The sequence below is a fragment of the Rhipicephalus microplus genome, chromosome 3, assembly GCF_043290135.1.
Source record: "Rhipicephalus microplus isolate Deutch F79 chromosome 3, USDA_Rmic, whole genome shotgun sequence".
Lineage (NCBI taxonomy): Eukaryota > Metazoa > Arthropoda > Arachnida > Ixodida > Ixodidae > Rhipicephalus > Rhipicephalus microplus.
In genome coordinates, this window is record NC_134702.1 from 119,916,000 (window position 1) to 119,939,860 (window position 23,861).

Below are 23,861 nucleotides of genomic sequence, written 5' to 3' on the forward strand. Positions count from 1 at the left end.
CAAACTATAGTGCATAAAGCAGTAGGAAACCGCACACTTTTACACCTAAATGATTAGAAGTGCTACAAAATTAAAATCAAATAGGTACACCTATTTATAACGTAAAACTGAGATACCTTAGGTCTAGATTGTGCCTTTTTCAGAAATTTTAGCATTTCTCCCCTCGCAATTCATTCATCTAGCCTGATCATCATCTGTCCTGCCGCACAAATAGCCCCAAAGTGGTATACCCACAATTGGAACAGACCGCTGCGCATCTATGCTCCTTTGTTTTTTGTTGTTTTGTGAACACATCAAGAGACTAAAGCTAACTACCCAGAGACCTTATGCTCCAATCCAGCCCGCAAGCCTTCAAGTTGTTGAACAAGTCATTGTCACTAGACAACAGCCCATACCTCATGTAAAAGCTGGAGTATTCGAGATAATAAAGAAACTACAGGAACTAAAATTGCACTGATATGACTTGGACTAAAAACCGCAAAAAAGTGTAAATAAGTTAGCCCTAAATTTCTGCCTTTCAATCACGAGTACTGTGCAGAAACTGCCTTCACAGGCAAAACTACAAAACGTATCACAGAAGGTCACAGGTTTGGTCCCTGCTAGTGGGAAGTTGAATTTTGGTCCACTTGTCACATTTACATTACAACTACTCCTAATAAGATCCCCTATACTTTCCTTGGCATTATTGTGTGCGAGTTCTCATTATATTGCGCCTAAAAGAATCGAGCCCTTAAATTTAGACATTCCTACAAGGGGCCCTGCAACACTTTTTGAGCATGGTCAGGAAATGCTGCCGATCGGTAGTAGAGGTTCCTGACAACACACGAGCCCAATTATATAGCGCACCACGCGACCTGGAATTCACAATAAATTATCTAAGTCAGCTAAAAATTGCTTTCCCTTCTCTCGACAAATGACGGAACACGCTCAAAAATCACTCGTAGCAAGTCCACCTATTAGCCATTGGCTGATTTGAACATGGCTCGCTCGGTCGTTACAGAGATCCCTGCCGCAGGCTGCGATTTGGCCACACATGCGAGTGCGATTACACTGAAAAAGCTTAACATTCAAAGAAAAAAGAAAGTGTTGAAGGTCATGAGTGACCTTGAAAAGTGTTTCAGGGCCTCTTTAAAGGGCCACTCACCAGGCTCTATACCGAATTTTAGTTAGACAATGGAAGTTGTTGGGTGTCCGATGAGGAACATTTTGCCACAAAAATTTTTCGAATCGGTTCATCACGAGCGGAGAAAACAGGTTTTTTGAAGCGGCGCGAAACGAGGATGAGAGAAGACGAGCTCGAAACCCTTGCCACTCCTCGGCATAGCCTTCGCAAGCCAAATCTTTTCCCCACCCTCTCCAGCATCCCACCATGAGATGATGTGCGCATCACGTGCCCAAACAAGTCCAACCTCCGAGCACGCCAGCAGCGTTGCTTTGTTGACCAGCGTTATTTTGTGGTTTTCTGCCTGTTTCTGCGGGATGGTTTGAAAACGATGGCTCAGACGCAGTGGAGTAGATGAGTACAATGAGTGCGCGAACGCTTATGAGCGTTCTACAGTGCTCGTCTGCTCAATGCGCTGACCGCGGGGACACGAACACATGGAAAACGCTGACACATTAGCCCCACATCTCGTAGCATTTCACGGAAAAAAATGAAAGAAAAACGGGCCCAATTTTTTATTGCATCTCATTAGTTATATTAAATTTTATTAATCTCTTAAAGCAACAAATACATGAACTACGCATGTTGTGCTAAAAAATTTTTGCCATGTCACGTGGTATACTGTTGACAACGTCAAAGCAGACTCGTCTACGTAGAGGACCAGCGTCATTGCACTGCCGTGTACGTACGGCCATCCCTACGCCCACTTCACGCCCTCATTCTCTACGCATGAGCCAGCAGAGGGGAGGGGGAGCAGCTTTGATCTTTAAATTTGACCCATTTCCGCGGTGCGTAGCGTTGCGAATTTCGCCAGACATGATCATGAACGCCTCGTCTACGTAATGCGCTTGTCAGCTCAAAATCGTCAAACCTGGTGAGTGGCCCTTTAATACATTCTTCTGTAATATGTAATAAACTTCTACAAGAACTTTTCTAGGAAAAGTTCTTGTAGAAGTTTATGAGCTCAAGGACCTTTACTTTTGGCTTAGTTTGACTAAGGTCAACAAAGGCAAACTCAAGGAACGTCAGCACCCTGTGTGCCTTTTTTGGATATTTAATGTGAAATACCCAAAAAAGGGAGAACAGGGAAGCTACGGCAGAAAGTAGCGATGATGCCACGAACAGGCGTTGATTATCCGCGTGAAGCACCATGGTGCCGTCGGTGGCTCTTTGAATGCAGGGCGTCAGTGGCGTGTCTGCTTTCTGCAGAACAAAGCACAAAGCACAAATCAGTCACATAACTTGAACAAGCACTCAATGTTTTATAGTAATAAAAAACAAACCGTCCTAGCTTTCTTAGCCTAGCTTAGCTTTATTTTATATTCTAAAAGATCTTCAAGAAAAGCAAGCACATACAAACATGGTAATAAAAGCTTGATGATGATTTCTGGGGTTTAACATCCCAAAACCACCATATGATTATGAGAGACGCTGTAGTGGAGGACTCCGGAAATTTTGACCACCTGGGGTTCTTTAGCGTGCACCCAAATCTGAGCACACGGGCCTACAACATTTCCGCCTCCATCGGAAATGCAGCCGCCGCAGCCGGGATTCGATCACGCGACCTGCGGGTCAGCAGCCGAGTACCTTAGCCACTAGACCACCGCGGCGGGGCTGGTAATAAAAGCTTCCCTACCGGTACGAGGCTATTTTACAGTTGTTCTGCCAACTACACAAAAAATGTATGTGTTTGTGAACACTCAACGAGTATGAATTGTAGACTTTCTAAGTATTAGGATGACACCTAAGTATTTGGATCAGGTTTTTTTGTTAAGATGATGCTTTGTTATCTTTATGCAGTGCCTGCTTATTTTTAAATTTTTTGTACTGTAAGAGTCAGAAAGCACAGCATTCCTATGACTCAGCACAAAGACTACTTGAGACAATTTCAAGTTCACAGCTGTCAACAGCACTTAAATATTTATTCAACAAGATGCAAATGTTGATGATAACTTGCACATGCCAATTAAAATTACACTAAGCTGCTCCACACTCCCAATACCAGGCATGAAAATTTTTGGAATCCTAAAAAAGGATTGTCGCTTTTTACAGCTTGAACTAAACAAGATCCGATCATGGAAATTTGGCTATGCATAGGGAGCAAGCTAATAAAAACATGATGACCGAAGTGCTGAAACTGTTGGGCCAAAGCTCATCAGTAAATGAGTGAGCCACTGTCATCATTGCATAGTGGCAAGGACAGTCTTATGCAGGATACAATGAGAGAAAAGCATGCATGTGTTCAAGCCTGGCTATGTTGCATCTAATCCGCTATATAGTTTTGAAGCACTCACGTCGGTCAAAAGTGTCTCCAACGAGTCATTGCAGCGGTTTGCAATGAACTTGAAAACACCTAAAATAGCATCCTCAGCAAAGATTGGAAAAAAATTTACGTCAGCATTTCCATATGCCATAATTTCATACATTCAAAGATTATGAACGCACCTGAAATTAGGTGCAGTTGTGCATGTCATCAAGTTTCAAAGCAGAGGGGCATGACAAAGTGGGCACATCTGTTCAAGCGTAACTTGTAATCACCACTTTCTCCACTAAATGACGGCTGGCACGACTTGTTAGCCACCACCATGATCACCACCATGCGATGAAAGCGGCAGTGTAGACGCAGCATCTCAAAATGCGTCAATATCCATCAAAACAAAAAAATGTCGCAAAATATCCACGGAGTGAATGATGAGTGGCGCGAAGTGTCCGTCCATTTGATTGCGTGACAGACGCTTAACCCCACTCATCATCATTCAGACCGTGGGTATGCTATGAATTTCTTAGTATAACAGCGGCATCTATCCTCTTTTATAGTCAACTATACCGAAACCACTAATGCCATCCAGTGATATTATTTCCAAGGACATATACACACTGCTATCTAATGAGAAATTCTTAAAACCAACTTGAAGTGGTTACTACTACAACATACTACTACTAGGAATCGACCCACACCTTAGTGAACTTCACCCCTAAAACAAGCTTGCATTGCTGCGAAATAAAGTTTAGTGCTGCAGCGGGCATGCCTTCCTGGGTCCAAGCATAACCACATAATAGACAATCATTACTTGGTCTTATTGTAAACAAAACGGCAGTGCCACAAAACAGAGTTGACTGATAACTACAAAATGTCAATACCTTCTTCTTTTGAAGCAAGTTAAAAAGCTCCTGCTTAGAAGCATGGTTTGTACTAAAGTTTTTAGATTTACCTCAATTTTTCACGGCAGGATTGCTTCTCGTTTCATTTTCCATTTCTCTTTATTTTTACTACTAAGATTTAAAAATACATTGCTGTATTAGCACTTATTTATAAAAATGATTGATGTTACAGAGAAATAATAGTTGTCATGACAACAATGTATGTGTGTGGACTACAGGAACACATTACCAGAGGCCAAAGTTGAAAAATCTGTCACCTCCTTTTGGTGGCCATGACTGAGGATCATGCCACAAAGGCACTCGAACCCCTTCATGATTTCGTCCAAGATGTTTTTTTTAAACAGCAAGTTCAATTCCAACTGCAACTGAAAAGAAAGATCACAATGTTTACCACAGATGTCACAAAGAAGGGAAGGGAGATAAGAGCATACAGAATGTTCGGTGGCCAAGAATGGATACTCCAACAGCGCCTGTTGTATGGTCATGCGCTCGAGCCGCTCATGCCTTTCTTTGGCGGTGGCGAGGAGGCGCGGCCACAGCTCGTCTTCACCTGCTGTGCTGGCATTCTCTGTGAGCCACTCGTGGTGCCTACGACGCCCCTTAGCAGTCTCACCATAAACAATGAGTTCTGGGTTGTCCTGCAACATGTGAACCGAGTGGCCACTTTATTAGTGCACACCTAGCACAGTCAAACAAAAATAAGCACCAAAAATATGTGCACCAGTGATAACATTTCACCTGCACTTTTTACAGAAAGCAAAAAACTATTGTTTCACTATGAAAAATATATCTTAAAAAACACTTACAGACAGTCGGCACAGCTTCTTCTTAATTTCTTCTGGCCCTAGCACCCTGGGCCTCTTTGGTGCGTTCATGACTCTCATGGCCTCCATTTCTTCGGAGATGTTCTGGGTCTTTTTCCGGTTATTTTTAAACTTGTTTTTTAGTGCAAGTTTCTGCGATTCCTGCACATTGTGCAAAAACACAAGCCCGAATGAGATTATTCTCACAGCTTTTGTCATGAATTTCAATGACCTGAATAGCTTTGTTACAAAAGAAAATACTGTTATAAAACCTTATATGTTTTCTACATGGCTTTCTGCTGCGAAATTTGTAAATGAGAATGTTTTGACAGAACTCGATCTGTCAAGCTGGCTAAAAATTATTACGAAAAAAAAGAACTCTTTAGCCACTTTTAGTCCAAAGTAACTAATATCTCAATTGAAAACTAAAAACTGATTCGATGTTTCGGAACCAATGCAGTGCCTTCTTCAGGGGACTGCATTGGGAACTTGTCGTTGAAGCGTCCCCCCTTAAAGCACTGCAGGGGCCTGGACCTTGTTTAAACTTACCGGCCGGAGCCCAGCTCGCTGGCTTAAAGCAAGACCTAGGCCATACCCTTACCGGAGGAAAAAATGCACCTACCCGGCCTGACCGCAGATTAGACCTGACATAGGCGAGAGTCAATAATCTGGGTGGTGTTGCTCGAACACAGAATTGACAACACGGTGTTTTAAGTGGCAAATATTAGTGCTTTGGTGGCGAATGCTTTGCTAACAATTATGCTTTAATTTGCGGAAATTATAGTGCAACTGAGAAAATTTTGTGGCAGCTCGGGCATTTTCGCACACCATGACACAGTTTCGGCACATTTCGTGGTTTTGGTGGCGCTCAATAGAAAAATTGGGAATTATATCAGGTTAGTGCGAGTAGTGCAGGTGTTGCACGCCTTAGCAAACCTGCTTTTTGCTTTTTCATATTTTAATGGCATATGGCTCCCTAACGATGAACTGGTAGAGGGCAGTCACTGGACTATGCGAGCATACGACTGACAGGAGGTGGACGAAGAGATCTCTAGCTATCTTGAAAGTTTGTACTAGTTTTGGTAATAAAGACACGAATAAGCTTTTCGACGCTTACTCATCAGATGCATATCATTCGAGGTCAAGTTACAGCTGCCCAAATCTTTCACTATCGTACACGAGTGGCGACATTGCTGTGCATCAGCACCACACAATAGAGCTGAGTTACAAACAAGGCGAGAGTATGTGCAATCCCAGAAAGTGCATTCAGCTGTGCTCATGGTCTCCTTGGCTGTTCCTTCTTCAGAGCATAATTCCATATATGCACATTTAAAGGGGTATCGACACGAAAATTTTGGCCTCGCATTTTTCTGCTGTGATCTGTTGCTGCTTGCCTGTTAGTTATTACACGACATATCATTTGCTGCAGCACATGACAGATAATTTATTACATGCCTCTCATTATCCACCAGCTTCAGTTTCAGTTTGAAACAGCTTCAAAAACCGGGTGCAACTATTGCCACCTAGCATGTGCATGTCAGCACACAGAAATGTGACACACTTTCGCACGGTCCACATCAAGAATCAGTTTTGAATAGAAAACTAAATGACAGTGTCGACAAACAGAAAACTTTTAAAGCATGCGCCACGGCAACCAACCATCAATTAAGAAGTATAGACTGCGGGAATAAACGCAAAAAAGAAAAAATGGTGGCTGTGATGTCATCATAACTTGTTTTATTGACTGCAGCGTGGTGACGGCAGGGAAGTTCGGGATCCTCAAAAAGTCCTCCTCTAGGGTGTCAAATGGCACGATGGAGTTGAAGGCTCACCCAAACTTCAAAATTAATTTAAAACACCTTCCAAGCTATACCTAATCATTGTTGATATTTCGCAGATGATATACGAATGTTTACGGGGATCGACCTTGCAGGCTATCTTGGCAACGATATTTTGTGTCAATATTCCTTTAGGAGGCGCCAGGTTTTTCCATTTTATTTATTTATTTATTTTATTTATTTAAATACCCTAAAGGCCTCAAGAGGCATTACATAGGGGGGGATACTGTTGAAAACAAGGTATACATCAATTCATATAAAAGGACCGCACACAGCGATCAGACATAACTAGGTAAAAGGTACATGTTACGACAAGGATGTAACACATGGATCATTTCACATCTCCAGTACATTTCAATTCCAGGAATCCGCACGGCACTAGTTCTTCATCGTTTCGCTGGTACACAAGATATAACAACAGGGTAAGATATAGTAGCAGTAGACATATTACACATCAAGAAATGTACGCAGCACTGATTGGAATGCAGACGGATCATTTATCATGACAATCTCGCTGGGTAGCTCGTTCCACTCGGTTACAGATAACACAAAAGGGGAATTTTGGTACTTTTTGGTCCTAGCAAACATGGACGACACTTTACGAGCATGGTCAGTGCGATTGGACACATAATGGGCCGGAAAAATATGAGCGCATGAAAAAGGTGTAATACCATGATACAGAGAGTGAGAAAAGGTCAAGCGGAAGAATTTACGACGAGTGCTAAGTTCTGGAAGATTAAGAATCTGTTTTAATGCTGAGACACTTTGGTATGGCGAGTACGAGTGCAAAATGAAGCGGGCAGCCTTGTTTTGAATAGATTCAATACAGTCGGACAGTATAGCTGTGTGAGGGTTCCAAATAATTGAAGCATAATCGAGGGTTGCACGGATGAGGGAAGTGTAAGCGCGAAGTCTAGTTTCATGATTTGCGAGATATAAACCGCGCTTAAGAAAGCCAAGTTTTTTTAGTGCCTTGTTTGTTACGTGTTCAATATGCATGGCCCAGTTTAAATCAGGAGTAAATATCACGCCAAGATACTTGAAAGAAAACGTTCGTTTAATATCCAAACTGCATAACATGTATCGATTTAATGGAGTATTTGGATTCGAAGAAAATGACATGACCTTTGTTTTATCTGCATTAATTTCCATTTTCCACGTGTGGCACCATTTAGCCAGGATATTTAGATCGGTTTGCAAAATACCTACGTCATCAGTGCATGTGATCTGTCTATAAATTATACAGTCATCGGCAAACAGTCGAATTGTTGAAGTTATATTGTTCGCAATGTCATTAATATATATCAGGAATAATAAAGGCCCGAAAACTGATCCCTGAGGTACTCCTGACCTAACGACACAGGAACTGGAGAGATTATTATTTATATTTACTTTTTGAGAGCGACCAGATAGAAATTCCTGAATCCAGCGGGTAGTTTTTATGTCTAACTTTAGGCAGTTTATTTTTTGGATGAGCCGTATGTGGGGAACACAGTCGAAGGCTTTAGAAAAGTCGATAATTACAGCATCTGTGTAAACCGATTTGTGCAAAGAGTCATGTAAATCCGTAGATAATTCAAATAACTGTGTCTGGCAAGACCGCTTGTACCTGAACCCATGTTGATTTTCGAATAACACTTTATTAGTATTAAGATGTCTCATTATGTGGGAGTAAATTATATGTTCGAGGAGTTTACAACAAACTGATGAGTGAAATCGGGCGGTAGTTTTTTGGACTTGAGGGATCACCAGATTTATAAATGGGTTTAACGTGACCAGATTTCCAATCGTCAGGGACGCACCCAGAATCTAGCAATTGCTGAAAAATTAAGGACAATAAAAACGATGATACGTGACTAGTTAATTTCAGTAGTTTTGAGCTGATGCCGTCAGGTCCAGGGCTGGACCGAAGTGGAAGTCTAGCAATTGCACGTGATACACCTACTTCCGTTACGATAATGGGTTCACTTGGGCAAGTAATTGGAGTAGGAGTGACGGAACAGGACTCGTCAAGAGGTGGTTCGTCTGCAAAAACTTCGCTAAAGACATTGTTTAAAACCTCAGCACATTCAGAGGTGGGTACACTCGACCCATTTGCGTCTTTTAATGTTATTATAGTGTCCGTATCCTTAGGGTTAAGGACTCGCCAAAACTTTTTCGGATCAGATTTTAACAGATTCGGCAGCGTATCATTGAAATAATAATCCTTAGCTTCTTTAATAGCTTTTTCTGACTCCCGAGCTAGTTCTTTATACCTATTCCAAGTGCGGTGACTGTTAATTTGCGAAGCCTTTTTGTACGCTCTTTTCTTTTTGTTTAGGCAACTTTTAACCTTCTTTGAAAACCAGGGAACACTTGTTTGTGATGTGAAGGAAACCACAGGAATGCACGTATTTTCAATTTTTTTAAGGAAGTCCCGATATATTATCCAGTTTTCATTTGTTGTATGATTGCTAAATTCGTTCAGAAAAGAACACAAGAACTCGATTAACATGCAATTAATTTTTTCAATATCTGCTTTTTTGTAATTTAGTATGCGTTTAGGCTTTATTTTCTTGTTAAGGAGAGGCAGAAGGTGGGAACAGTGTACTACTCTGTGGTCACTAATTTCATCAAGGACTTGGACTACAACGTTTGTCGGATTGTTTGTAAAAATTAAGTCGAGGATGTGATGGCCGCGCGTCGGTGCAGTTACAATTTGAGTTAGGTGAAATAATTTTAAGGTACGAAGGAAGCGAGATATTTCAAGTCCAACAGATATTGATAGCGATGATGGTGTGACCCAGTTAATGGAGGGGTAATTGAACTCACCACCAAGCAGCAAGACACACTGAGGAAATTTGTTAAAAATTAATTCTAGTACATGGGTTAGGCGATCAACAAAATCTGGTTTGCTGTCAGGCAGCCAATAGCAGACCCCAATAACACAAGTGCAGCCTTCAAATTGGGTTTTGACGCAGAGTAGCTCGAGAGTGGTATCAATAGTAACAAGGGAGGGTTGATGAGAGTTTCTTACAGCTATTAAGACGCCACCGCCCCAAGACAAAGTTCTATCTTTGCGGAAGACCGTGAAATAATCTGGAAGTGATAGTTCACAATTGCGTATGTCTTCACGGAGCCATGTTTCAGTGCCTAGAATTATATCAGCGGAGCATGCGTGACCTACTGAAAGCAACAAATCATCTTTATTTATAATGCTACGGAAGTTAGCGAGAAGAATAGATAGGTTTTGAACTTTTGTTTTTCTAGGCTTGAATCGGACAGCTTGTCAATCAGTGATGGGAATTTTCGGAGGGTCTGCCTGAACTACTCTTGCGGAAACCGCGTCATAGTGGTATATGTGTCCTTTGAGCTTCAGTTTGTTATACCGTATGCTGTAGCGTTCATCCTTCCCTTTGTTCAGTTTAGCGAAATCGCGGAGCATTTTCCTTGTGAACTGTATTTTAGGGGAGAAATCTTCCTCGAGCCAGACTTTAGGTTCAGTGTTTTTGAGTTCATGCGCGTTTCGAAGAAGGGAATCCCTTGTCTTGAAATTCAAGAACTTTATTATCAGTGGGCGCGTAAAATCAGGACGAGGCTGCCCAATTCGATGCGCCCGTTCAATGTCACCGGGTTGCAAGTTTATTTTTAGTTTCGTGGAACAGAAATCTCTGACTAATTTTTCGCTAGCCTCATAGTCCTCTTTCTCCTCTTCCACTAAACCTTGATGATGTTTGTAGTTTTGTGGCGCAAGGGCCGTTTCACGGCCAAAGAGCGCCAGTTCATGTTACTAAGAATATGGACAATGATTGTGATAAGCGGCTGTATAAAGGCCATAAAATTCCTCGCGGTAAGGCGGGTAAAAACATACAAGTAATAAAATCATGACCATGCCGTGAAAGGTGTGTGTGGTGAGGATAGATGACAAGAGTTGGTGATTATAAAAAACGATGGTGGATATGAATGGCATTAGCACAAGTACCTCACTCGTTCATACCCTTGCGTCCAAGGGCCGTGAGGCAAGTGCTTTCTTGTGTAATCGCCGCAGCAAAAACCTCTCTAGAGAGGTCGTGCTACGGAATGCCTGGGTGAATGATATGAAAATTATTAATTTCTTTTAAAAACGCTAACAATGATTTATGACTAAAAAGCGGTTCCCTACCGACGAACATTGCAGGGTGTAAAGGTATATGCTGTCGGTAGGGTAATAGAAAATGTCGTTTTCTTAGAGTTTCTAAGTGTTTGCACTGGATTAATATGTGAAGGACTGTCAATGCCTCTCCACATCTGTCACACAATGGTGGATCACCACTGGACAAAAGATGCGTGTGTGTCGTGTATATGTGTCCTATCCTGAGTCTTGTTAGTGTTACCTCTGTTAGACGTGATTTTGATACTGGTGGCCAATGGCCAAGGTGTGGCTTGATAACGTGTAGTTTGTTTTGTGTGTGTGTATCCCACTTGCTCTGCCAGTAGTCCCTGAGTTTTCGTTTGAGAGACGGCTTAAGATCAAGGGCCGGGATTGATGTCGGTGTAATGGCGCTGCTTTCGTGGGCGGATGCAGCAAGCTGATCCGCCATCACGTTGCCTTGAATCTCACGGTGCCCTGGCACCCAGCACACAACAACATGTCTGTTGAGTGTGTGGAGGGTGCATAAAATGGAGTAAAGTGAAACTAGGACAGGGTTTTTCTGTTTTTTAAGACTGTGCAGAGCCGTTACCACACTGAGGGAGTCTGTATAAATTACTGCTTTTTGTATTTGTGATTGTTTGATGTGTTTAGCTGCCACAAGTATCGCGTAAGCTTCCGCTGTGAAGATACTTGTGCCTGGATGTAGAGGGCCAGCATCCGAAAAGGAAGGGCCAACAGCAGCGTAGGACACAGAGGAGTTAGACTTAGAGGCATCTGTAAAAAACTCAGGACGTGTGTATTTGTGTTGAAGTTCCAAGAAGTATGTTCGAATATGGGCAATAGGCGCATGTTTAGTAACTTCTAAAAAAGACACATCGCAATCTATAGTCTGCCACTGCCACGGTGGCGGGTATGCTACAGGAGCCATTAAACTGTGTTCGAGTGACACTCCAGTGTCCTCAGCTAGACCCCTCAGGCGAACTGAGAAGGGCTGCCTCATTGAAGGCCTGTTTTGAAAAAGAATGGAGCTCGACAAGTCATTAATAGTAGAGTATGAGGGGTGCCTCTTGTCTGCTTTCACCTTAAAGAAATATACAAAGGACATGTAGGTTCTTTGCAGATGAAGCGACCACTCATTTGACTCAACGTAAAGGCTTTCTACGGGGCTGGTGCGAAAAGCACCCGTAGAAAGGCGGATGCCCGAATGGTGCACGGGATCCAGCATCTTCAAAGCACTTTGAGTCGCTGACTGATAAATAATGGCCCCATAATCTAAGCGGGTGCGAATAAGGCTTCTATACAGGTTCATGAGGCATTTCCTGTCACTACCCCACGTAGTACGTGACAACACTTTTATAACATTCATGGCTTTTAAACATTTTGTTTTTAAATACTTTATGTGGGGTACGAAGCTCAACTTGTTGTCCAAGATTAAGCCTAAGAATTTATGCTCAGATTTGACGGACAGTTGTTGCCCGTTCAGTTGAATGTCGGGCTCCGAGTGCATGCCTCTCTTTCGAGAGAACAAGACACACGTGCTTTTTTGTGGGTTAAGTCGAAATCCGTTTTCATCTGCCCATTTGGAGACCTTATTTAAACCCAGCTGCACCTGCCGCTCACACATGGCCAAGTTGCATGACTTGAAGCCAAGCTGGACGTCGTCGACATATGTACAATAGAACATATTGCAGGGAATGGACAAGTGCAAAGAATTCATTTTAATAATAAAAAGTGTGCAACTAAGCACACCACCTTGTGGCACGCCTGTTTCCTGGACAAATGTTTGGGAGAGCACACTGCCCAGACGGACACGGAATGTCCGGTTTGACAGGTAACTTTCGATTATATGAAACATTCTTCCGCGCACACCAAGGTGCGACAGGTCTCTTAGAATTCCGAAACGCCATGTTGTATCATAAGCCTTTTTGATATCGAGGAACACAGAGAGAAAATATTGTTTATGGACGAAGGCGTCTCTGATCTGTGCCTCGATACGAACAAGGTGGTCTGTGGTGGATCTACTTTCTCGAAACCCGCACTGAAATGGGTCGAGCAAATTATTTGTTTCAAGAAAATGTACAAGTCGGCAGTTTATCATTTTTTCGAAGACTTTGCACAAGCAGCTTGTAAGTGCTATAGGCCTATAACTCGAGGGTAAAGAAGGGTCCTTGCCCTCTTTCAAAATGGGAATAACAATAGCCTCTTTCCAGGAGGTAGGGATAGTGCCAGAAGACCAAATAGCATTGTACAAACAAAGTAAGGTTTTTCGGGTTTCGTTTGGTAGGTTTTTTAACATTTCATACATCACACGGTCAGAACCTGGGGCAGAAGTACTGCAGGAGTTTAGAGATGCTCGGAGCTCAGCTAGACTGAAAGCTTGGTTATATGCCTCGTATGTGGTGGATTTGTGTTCGAGTTTTTGCTTTTCCATTCTTGTTCTGTATTTTTGGAAGGTCTCAGTATAGTGGGATGAGCTGGATACCTGTTCGAAGTGTGCACCGAGGAAGTTTGCCTGATCTTCCAAGGTATCACCCTGAGTGTTTACGAGTGGAAGTGTGTGTACTTGTTTCCCTGCTATTCTACCGACCATGCTCCACACTTTAGCCTCCTGTGTGTATGAATTAACCCCTGATAAAAACTTCTGCCAGCTTTCTCTTCTGGCCTGCCGACGCGTTCTCCTGCCTTGAGACTTTATTTTCTTGAAGGTTTCAAGATTTTCGGCTGTCGGTGAGTTCCGAAGCAGCCTCCAAGCTCTGTTTTGCTGTTTGCGCGCGTTTCGGCATTCAGAATTCCACCATGGCACACATCGTTTTCCAGGGTGTCCATTTGTTTGTGGGATGCATTTTGTTGCAGCATCAATCAAAAACGTTGTGAAGTAGTTCACAGCAACATCAATGTTCAAAGTACAGATGTCATTCCAACCTAGACAAGCGATAGTATGAAACTTTTCCCAGTCGGCTCTGTTTATGAGCCACTTGGGAACACGTGGTGGACACTCAGTTACTGTCGTTGTGCTCAAAACTACGGGGAAGTGGTCACTTCCGTACAGATTACTGACGACTTTCCACTGGAGTAGAGGCACAAGAGATGGAGATACTATGCTCAGGTCTATGGAGGAGTAGGTGTTATTGGCGAGATTATAATAGGTTGGTTCTTTTCGATTTAGGAGACACGCGCTCGACGAGAGAAGGAACTGTTCGATCAGTCGACCTCGCGCGTCATACCGAGAGTCTCCCCATAGCCTGCTATGCCCATTAAAGTCTCCAAGGAGAACATAAGGTTCCGGAAGTTCATCAATTAAAGAGTGTAAATCACGTTTTTGTAGCTGATAACTAGGAGGAATGTAAATCGTGCAGATTGTGATCAGTTTATCAAAAAGAACCGCTCGAACAGCCACTGCCTCAAGGGATGTTTGGAGTTGTATGTGTGTGCATGCAATTTCTTGATTCACTATGATGGCAACACCTCCGGATGATGTCACGGCATCATCACGGTCCTTTCGAAAAATAACGTATTTGCGAAGAAAATTTGTGTGTTTTGAATTAAGGTGTGTTTCTTGTACACACAGCACTTTTGGTGAGTGTTCGTGTAGGAGTTCTTGGATGTCGTCAAGGTTTCTGAGAAGGCCCCTGACGTTCCACTGTATAATTTGAGTGTTCATGGTGAATGTAAAATAATGCTGTGTGTACGAAAAACAAGTGGCTGTTTAGACGGGGAGTTTGAGTTCACTTAACAGGGCCATCACCAGGCCCTGTTATTTGCTTTTTTGTTTTCTTGGCGCGCTCCAAGGAGCCACGCCGCTCTTTTGGCACCAAGGGTGCCGACGTATCCATTGCCTCCTCGGAGGCACTGGATGCCCGCACGTGCGGGCTGTTAGTTTGGATTTTGGGCCTCGCCTGGTGAGGGGAGGCCTTGAGACCCGAAGACTCTGGAGTCTCCGGTCTCTGTTTGACAGTAGGCGGTGTAGCCTGGGCTACAGCCGCTTTGGGGGCAGGTGCCACAGCCGACGGCTCGCTCTGCGCGGGCCGAAGGGGTGGCGAGGGCTGGTGCGGCGGTGCCCCCTGACGCGCCGCATCAGCGTATGTAGGTCCATAGAATGGAGCGACTCTTCGCCGTGCTTCCTTAAACGTAATGTTCTCCTTCACCTTCAATGTAATTATTTCTTTTTCTTTTTTCCAGTATGTGCAGGAGCGTGAATATGCGGCATGGTTTCCTTCGCAGTTCACACAGTGTGCCGGTTCTTTGCAGTTCTCGGACACGTGGCCTAGGACTCCACATTGTGCACAAGTCTGGCGACCACGACAGGTCTTAGAGCCATGGCCATACTTCTGGCATTGGAAGCAACGACGAGGATTTGGTATATACGGCCTGATAGATGTTTTCGTGTACCCTGTTTGAATGGAATCTGGTAGTTTACTGGATGCAAACGTGAGTATCAAGTGTTTCGTTGGAATTTCCTTATTATCTCTTCTGATGACGATTCTCTGTACATTATTGACATTTTGGCTCTTCCACCCTTCCAAAAGTTCAGTCTCGGTGAGCTCAAGTAAGTCTGCATCAGATACCACTCCGCGAGTGGTGTTCATGGATCGGTGTGGTGTTATGGTGATCGGTACGTCACCAAACGTTGAGAGGCTGTTTAGCTTTACATATTGTGCTTTGTCCCGAATTTCTAGAAGAAGGTCTCCGCTCGCCATTTTGGTTACTTTGTATCCAGCCCCGAGAGTTTCCGTAAGACACCTGGCAACTACGAAAGGAGATACGGTCCTGGCTTGCTTTCCGGTTTTTTCACAGTGAATGACGTGGAAGTGGGGAAAAGTTTCTATTGGCTGGTTGAAGAGATTTATGTCGTCGGTGCGTACCCGCTTTAGGCCAGTACGATCAGATAGTAGAGGAAATGCGCCTTGCATGCCGGTCTTATTTTTGTTCAGCAGCGTTGGCGGCCACCCACCACGGAGCCCAACAAGGGGACGCTGCAAGTTTACAGGTGCTGAAAGCTTGCAGACGTCAGCCGTACAACACTGCCATAACCCAATGCGCCTAGACCAAGGTAGGCTATTTGCACAGGGTTAACCCTTGCCGCCAGGAAAATTGGAAGTATACAGAAGAGAGTAGAAGACAGGAAAGTTGTAAAGTGAGAACAAAAGACGAAGATGTAGGGAGAGAGAAATAGGAAAAGGCGACTGCCGATTTCCCCTGGGTGGGTCAGCCCAGGGGTGCCGTCTACGTGAAGCCGGGGCCAAAGGGGTGTGTTGCCTCTTCCGGGGGGCCTTAAAGGTCCAATCACCCAGCGTCGGCTCAACCCCCAGGATCCCCTTTTCCCCGGACACGGCAAAGCCACGCACGGCTAGGCGTGGGAGGGAGTAGAAACTCCCCCGTTAGCTCGGGTCCGTGGTGTCGCTACACACCAAACGCCTACTTGCGCAGGCGCCCCTGCGGGGTCCACTAAACCTTTAATTAGCAAGTTATTTCTTCCAGAACGATTATTTAAGTCATCGACAACACCTTCAAGGTCACCATTAGTCCGCGACAAAGTCATTTTAAATTCCTCAAGTGTGTCATTCACTGCTTTGACGCCCGTGCCTATTTCAGGTACTATAGGTAGTTTTTGTTCAACTGCGCAAACTCGGGACCTAATGTCAGCAACATCCCGTTGAATTTTGTTTAAGGTTGCTGTAATGGCGTCAAAGTTCTTTTTGTTAGTTTCTGCACTCTTTCAGTAGAGCATACACATCATTACTCTGGGGCCTGAATTGGCTTCAATATCCCCAGCACAGAGCAAAAGCAACGTTAGGCAGATTAAATGCTAGAGAGGGAGGGTTTGGGGCACAAGACATACAAAAGGCGGGACTCTGCATAAGGGCGTTCAGCATTCGCCATCTTTTTTCTGCAGCAGTTTCTAAAGCTTCCGATATGAACCCTGTAGGTTGCATTGTCAGCCCCCATGACACAAAAGACCAGGAGTGTAAGGCAAAATACAACAGTGGGGAATCAGCAGCCACAGAAAAATAAAAATAAAACAAAAACAACTAGGGTTCTAGTGCATACCTACAACAAAGCAGGAAGGCGTTTGATTTCTGTGCTGCGTGGCCGCATATCCCGGAAGGTCAGGGGCGAGCAGTCCTTTTATGCTGAGCGGTGGCGCTGCGACAGCACTTAGCTCTTCTTGGTCTGTGACGTCAGACAGCCGAGACGATGGCCCATTCCCTATCACCTTCCAGGCAAGAGCAGCACGACGCACGGGCAGCAGGCGGTGATGATGGCCGATATCTACAACAAAGCAGGAAGGCGTTTGATTTCTGCGCTGCGTGGCCGCATATCCCATGAGTAGAAATCATGAGTAGAAATGTGTGGCGTATCGTGAAATATTTGCTCAAATTCTCACAGCCACATTCAGCATTGGAACATTATTTCCTTATTTAGAATACGCTCAGGGCCAATGGCATCACAGAAGAGGTGGGGCAAAAATACAGAAAATTGGTAGTAGTTCAGAAAGAGGTCACAAGACAAAAAATGCAGAAATAGAACTCACTACCATTCATAACTACATTTCAAAAGTTTACAAGTAGTTACTCTAGTTATAGCAATAAAAAAAAAGAAAACAAAATACATGATACCTTAATTATAAAGAAAAGTCGAAATTCGGTGTATCAGCAAAGAGAGGCACATGATATAAGTATCAATGGTGGTGCCTAGTTTAAAAGAAAAAGAAAACTTAGAGAAATATATCACGTACAGCTTCTTTAAATTGGTTAGTATCCTTGATGGTGACAACATCTGGAGGAAGGTGATTCCACTCATCGCTAGTGTGTGGCACAAATGAGTGAAAGTAAAGAAGATGCCTTACAAGATGGAATGCCAACTTTAAGATGGAATGCCAACTTTGTGTTGGTGATTAATGCGAGATGATACGTAATATGGTGCAAAATACAAGCACAATGCTGAACTGGACAGACTCACAATGATGAGCTATATACATTTTCCTCCCAGTCAGAAACGTCATGCATTCTCTTCCGCATGCCCTTTCCCCATTGTATTGCGAGGACTTCCGGCAACTAACTACTCGTAAACGGTGCCAGCATGTCTTCCCTGCATTTGTACCAAAAGAGATTTGATTGACTGATATGTGGGGTTTCACATCCCAAAACCATCGTAGCGGAGGGCTCCTAAAATTTAGACCACCTAAGGTTCTTTAATGTGCACCCAAATCTGAGCACACAAGCCACAGAATTTCCGCCTCCATCGAAAATGCAGCCGCGGCAGCCGGGATTCGATCCCGTGACCTGCCTGTCAGCAGCCGAGTACCTTAGCCACTAGACCACCACAGCGGGGCCGTACCAAAATGGAGCATGTAGTTGTTTGGGAAAATGGCCGCAAGGTGGGTGCGTACACCTCAGAGAGATTTTGACTGCTTTGACAGTTGACAATGACCCAGCGAGAAGGGCGGTCACCAGTGTCGAGAGTCTCGCGTAAGCAGCGAGCATAGAGTGTCCCACGCAACGTATTGAGATGGCTCTTGCCTTTGCCCTTGTGTTAATTAAATGCCTGTTTGTGTTTAATCAAATGTCCATGTCTGCTATATGAGTATGTCAGACACAAACATCGCCACACGTGCAACCCCGCACGGTTCGACTGGCCTGCACATCGATTTGAAATGTACCCCTTGCAGGCCCTTCAGGCGTCGCAGGCTGAAGTGTATAATGGAAGCCTGCGAGACTGCTGCACGCACGCCGCTGTTAGATCAGCTGGGCCTCACCCTACGAGTGTTTCACTCCTTATGGCAGAGAAGGGTAGCGAGGCTGCACTAAATTTGAAGCAGGCTGAAATGGATGGTTTGAACTTCATTATTATAGCACAAATTCGCAAAATTTTTGTGTCCGCATGTTCACTTAGCAAAAATGTGCATATTTCTCTCCATTATAAATTTTAGACCTTGGGGTTGCTTACTGGCCCTTTAACATTTAACTTATGCAGCTGGAAGTAGCATGAAAATATAGCAAAGGTTCCATGCTCACCATGCCGGTCCCTTTTTTGATGTAGTCCCATAGATGCGGGTAATTCTGAATAAGCTGTTCCACTGCTGTGTTGTACAGCTCCTTCGAAGGAAACCTAGGGGAGAGACATGTACTAATCTATTCATGCTAATGGTACAGCAGGAAAATATAAGGAGTGAAAAAAATAACTACAGACAGAACTGAATGACAAAATTTTGATAATTTCTCTATGATTACAAGCAATGGTAACTAGCCATTATTTCCCCAAATGAGCAAATAGCCAAACCTAAACACGAGAGAAGTTGAACAGAATATGGATGCTTAACATAATGAAATTAGTTCGAACAGGGAGGTTCGCTGGAGGCAACATTTCCACACATTTATGCTGCCCTGGTGCCACAACAAGTACACTTGGTAAAATGCTGGCTTCAAGTAATGTGCAACTCACCTCATGTCCAAACTAAAAGTATGTTCACATAAACCTGAAGGTTACAGAGAAAGACCATGCAATGTACATGTATGAATGCAAGCCACTAAGTTCTGATTACCACAGTCGAAGATATTACATTAGGCCCTAAGAAAAATGCAGGATGCAGGAGCTACAATTTTTTATATATTTCACCATCTGAGTGACGATATCTAAAGACTACATAAGCACTGTTTATAAAAATATTCAGGAGGACAAGCTCGTCGTAACATGTTTATCAAAAGAAAACTTTAAAAAATATTCTACAACCACTTTTAGGTAACTGCTCAGCTCACACTTGCATCATTAAAAAGGAGTATTAGAAGTAAGGGTGCATTTATGTGCCTTGCAACAATGATTCTCGGTTGGCTCAGTCGTGTTTCTTTTCATTCTCAAGACTCGGTGCTCACTATGAGCCTATCGAAGAGCCCTAGTAACGTTGATAGCAGCCCACTGTTTACGACATGGAAGCACCCGGCATATAATGACAAAACAAGAAAGTCACACAGAAAGTCACAGCAATTATTCACACAAGAAACAATTGGAACCAGCGGCATGGGACTGAGAACCAACGTTACAGCCAAGCTGCAAGCCATAACTAATCTACGACGTGTGGAGTCTGAGGTGAAGTCAGTGCAACTTGGCTTGGCATTATGATATTTAGAAACGATGGAAGAACCGAATTACAAAAGCCAGGGAAAATATAGGGGATGTCAGTTGTAGTAGTTATGATGCTTGCGAAAAAAGTAAAAAGGACAAAAAGATAACTAGCCACTGACAGGGTAACTTGCAAGTTACCTTTTCACCCTCCTTGTTTTCTTCAAATTTACATTGCTATTATTACAAATAACATCCTTTACACTTTCCTAGGCTTTCTGGTCAGTTAGTTATAATTAACGTTATGCTTAACAAAGAAAAACAAGCCCTTAAAGTTTTCCTTGATCTGGCACTACATTAAGTCAGAAGCACTACATACCATACTACTTTTGAAGCAAGCTTGAAAAATTCTGTTGATGATGGTTCGCCTCACAGGTCCCTCAACTGGTTCGCCCCTCTGGAGAACTTCCTCATACGGCCCGAAAGCAGGAAGTCTGAACTCAAGGTAGTCGTACTGCTTTCTTAGTGGCACATGTATTTCCACCAACTCAGTGGTGCAGATGGAGTCAGCACTGAAACAGAATGTTAGTGTCAATTTGCAAGCTCACAGAATATTAAGCAACTGTTTTTCAGGTAACAATCATGCAGGACCTTTTATATGATGACACAGTGGAAATAACTTGCTCAACAATTATTCTGTGCTGTTCTGTAATGTACAGAAATGAGTAAAGTTCTAGGTCTTACCTCTGATTGAGATGTTCCCGCGAAGGATCATGTGTCCTGAAGCTCGGGCCGGCCTCGATGCATTCACTGCTGGTTGGCTGCACAAGCTATAGCTTTCAAACTTTCAAGCTATAGCTCTTTAATTCATACCACCACAAAAATTGTAAATATCTGTGGAATTTTGTGAATTAGTGCTCAAACAATCATGAAGTACAAGCACATCTCAGGAATGGCATTTGGAAAACTGGTGTAAATAATCACAGCTCACTTGAATTAAAGTAGAACATTAAAACCATCAGGCAGCAAGCTGCAATGTGTGTGAAAGCCTCTGATAGCAAACAGTATTATAAGTTTTAAAGTCTATGTAAAAAAGAGAAAGAGACTATTCCTTGCATTATCATCATCAGCCTGGCTAAAGTTAGAGCAACTTAAAAAAATTTTAGGCAGGTTAGGCAGGTCAAAATAAAAATAAGAAATCATATTAAATTGACATTATTGGTGCAGCTGTTGCACCTCTGTGATAGCTGCCTTGATAGTGACGTTAGCATAACTGGTGCATTACGATCTTTTGTACACGGACAGAAAAGCTGTTTGTTTTGAAATCTTCCAGTTGATCTGCATAATCCAAGCGCCTCTTTGCATGCAGGACACATTCGTGTAATTAAACTGGGCCATTGTATACAGGTGAAAGGCACATTCCTGAGCTTAGCTTCTTCCATTTACCTTTTCTTCAGTAGGTGAACTGGCGAATTAAGCATCTGATAAATTATAATGACTTAGACAAAGGTCACAGCCACATATTATGGAAAGGCCAAAGGTACTGCCCCCCACAATGCATTCATTATTGGTGGTGCTGCGGCCCCGTCTGTGTATAGGGCGAATGACTGGCCTTGCTCTGCACGCAACACCTTATAGACATGCAGGCATGCTCTGTACAGGTGACAACAGCGAAAGGTGTGCTTGTTTAGCCGAAGATGCACGCTCGCTTAGGACACTTTTGTCCCAGCTATTTCTTAAGATGAAACGCATTTTGATTATCAACACACACCTGCATAAACGATGCACTCTTTGTGACAGCCTAAATTTTTTTTGTGCAGCTATTGGCACCTTGATATAATCGCATGCCTCAAAACAGCCATAAAGCTTGCATCATTGATGCAGGTGTGTTTTATCAATCTAAACGGACTTCGTATCATAAAATAGATGTGACGAAAGTGTCATGAAGTAGCACGGATCTTTGGCTAAACAAGCACACCTTCCACTGTTATCAACCGTGCAGAGCACACCTGCATGTCTGTAAGGCAGTGCATGCACATGACGTCATAACCCGCAATGTGTCGCGCCGCAGAGCAAAGCAAGTGGCTTGCGAGCTATACATAGATGTGGCCGCGGCTGTACTACTCAGTTCGCACAAACTCGCTTCCATTTAGACTCATGTACATTTCCATAACATGGTAATTATGCCAGTAAATAGCTAATGCTATATGAAAGATGATTCAGCTCAAACTGGCACTATGACCTGAACAGCTGTATGTGGAGGTTACATAACTCATTTTTGAAAAAGATACTCACATCTGTAGTGGGCGGCAGCACTTTCCTCCCCACCTTGATTTTAGATTTTGAGAGGATTGTGCAATCTTTTTCTAGGTCAATGTATTCATCGACCTCGGTGTCGAAAACCTGGAGCTGAATGAAACATTTCATTCATAAAGTTGGGTGAAACATGTTGTGGCACGCATGTTAACAGACAAGTAAACAGTGTTTTTCATAAATCGCTTTCCGTTTTTTGCTGATCTCTTATGTCACTTGTGCTAACTAAACTAATTAGCATTTTTGAGGGCAAGAATCGCTAAGTTTCTTCAACTTCGTTATTCGATTTGAAAAAATGCGAGCAATAGCATAATGAATAGCATGTTATTTCACGAGCTCTTCTTGGCATCACATAAACAGAAATAATATGCTGTTTTCTGTGCTGTTCATCCTGTTTTGTGTTATATATTTCACTTTACTAGATATGCGCTAGTTCGGTGTATTCGTACAGAGACTGTTTGGTTATGCGTAATTGGTTATGTGCGAAACCCACCATATGAATCCAATAACATAACACGAACAGCTTACTAATCCACTAATAGAACCGATTCGGACCTTCCTAGTAGTCTTTTCGAACGTATAATTTGAACACGATCTGGTTCAATTGCCTCAAAAAGGTGCACTACGTGACACAGACGTAAATATCAATGTGATGAAAATGGGTGAACAGCACTTTTCTTCCATCAATGACAAGAAGTTTCGAAGTACTCAATTGGTACTCACCAAGGTTTGCTCGTCCACTGCAGTGTGTGTAGACAAAGCGTGGACTAGCTCGTCGTACGAACCCGTAGGCAGCACAACTTTCTTTTGCTCGCCTGTCTCTAAACGCACAACGCATACTACTACGGCCGCCATGCTTCTAAAACTTAGCACACGCACAAAAACGTTGTCAGAGTACAAGTACAGGAGCACAAGCAAACGCCGCAGCGGAATGAGAATTTGCGCCACGAGTGATTTGCGTGCTAAACAAAGATGTCGTCACGTCGTGACCCAGCGTTGCCACGCTAGAATCATCTCACCTCTAAGGTGTAAGAAAGCACTTGCTTGAAAACAAAAACTTTCCTAACTCAAAATAATATTGAAAATAATTTCTCTGACGTATATTTAGTTATTCTCAGCCATGGTACTTGACAGTGTTGTACTGTTAACTTTGACACGAATTCATCCCGTCACAGCGTTGCCAACATTTACCACTGCATCCACTGCGCACGAGTGCATCACAACGCATGCATCTGATCTGCAGCACCTTCAGTGGGCGCCCTTACAGATTACTGTTAATATGAGCTGCCGCAACGGTAAGTTACAGCGGATCTCCGCTTTCTTCATACCGTAATGGCAAAAACCAGTGGCTGCATTTCTATAAAATTACAGTAAAGCAGTAGCGGTATCTTGCCGCGGAAAGCTCGTGCCCCTTA

General features: G+C 43.3%; 2 protein-coding genes across 2 annotated transcripts in view; both read right to left on the reverse strand.

Moving 5' to 3' along the window:
* Positions 1-23,861, reverse strand: part of LOC142803900 (uncharacterized) — a 96,094-nt gene that overhangs the window by 27,762 nt on the left and 44,471 nt on the right. The window lies entirely within an intron of this gene.
* Positions 637-23,560, reverse strand: LOC142803899 (uncharacterized). Its single transcript, XM_075890189.1, has 10 exons — positions 23,170-23,560; positions 22,429-22,542; positions 20,878-20,954; positions 20,513-20,705; positions 19,092-19,185; positions 17,129-17,346; positions 5,131-5,289; positions 4,756-4,962; positions 4,554-4,689; positions 637-2,365 (listed from the first exon to the last, which is right to left on the reverse strand). Exons 1-10 carry the CDS (start codon positions 23,299-23,301, stop codon positions 2,295-2,297), a joined length of 1,401 nt encoding a protein of 466 aa, XP_075746304.1. The 5' UTR covers positions 23,302-23,560; the 3' UTR covers positions 637-2,294.

Coding starts and splice junctions, on each gene's coding strand:
- LOC142803899 (XM_075890189.1), bottom strand. CDS start 23,301: ATGGCGGCCGTAGTAGTATGCGTTGTGCGTTTAGAGACAGGCGAGCAA. Junction 22,543..23,169: donor CAGTGGACGAGCAAACCTTG/GTGAGTACCAAT, acceptor TGTTTCATTCAG/CTCCAGGTTTTCGACACCGA. Junction 20,706..20,877: donor CGGGAACATCTCAATCAGAG/GTAAGACCTAGA, acceptor ATTCTGTTTCAG/TGCTGACTCCATCTGCACCA.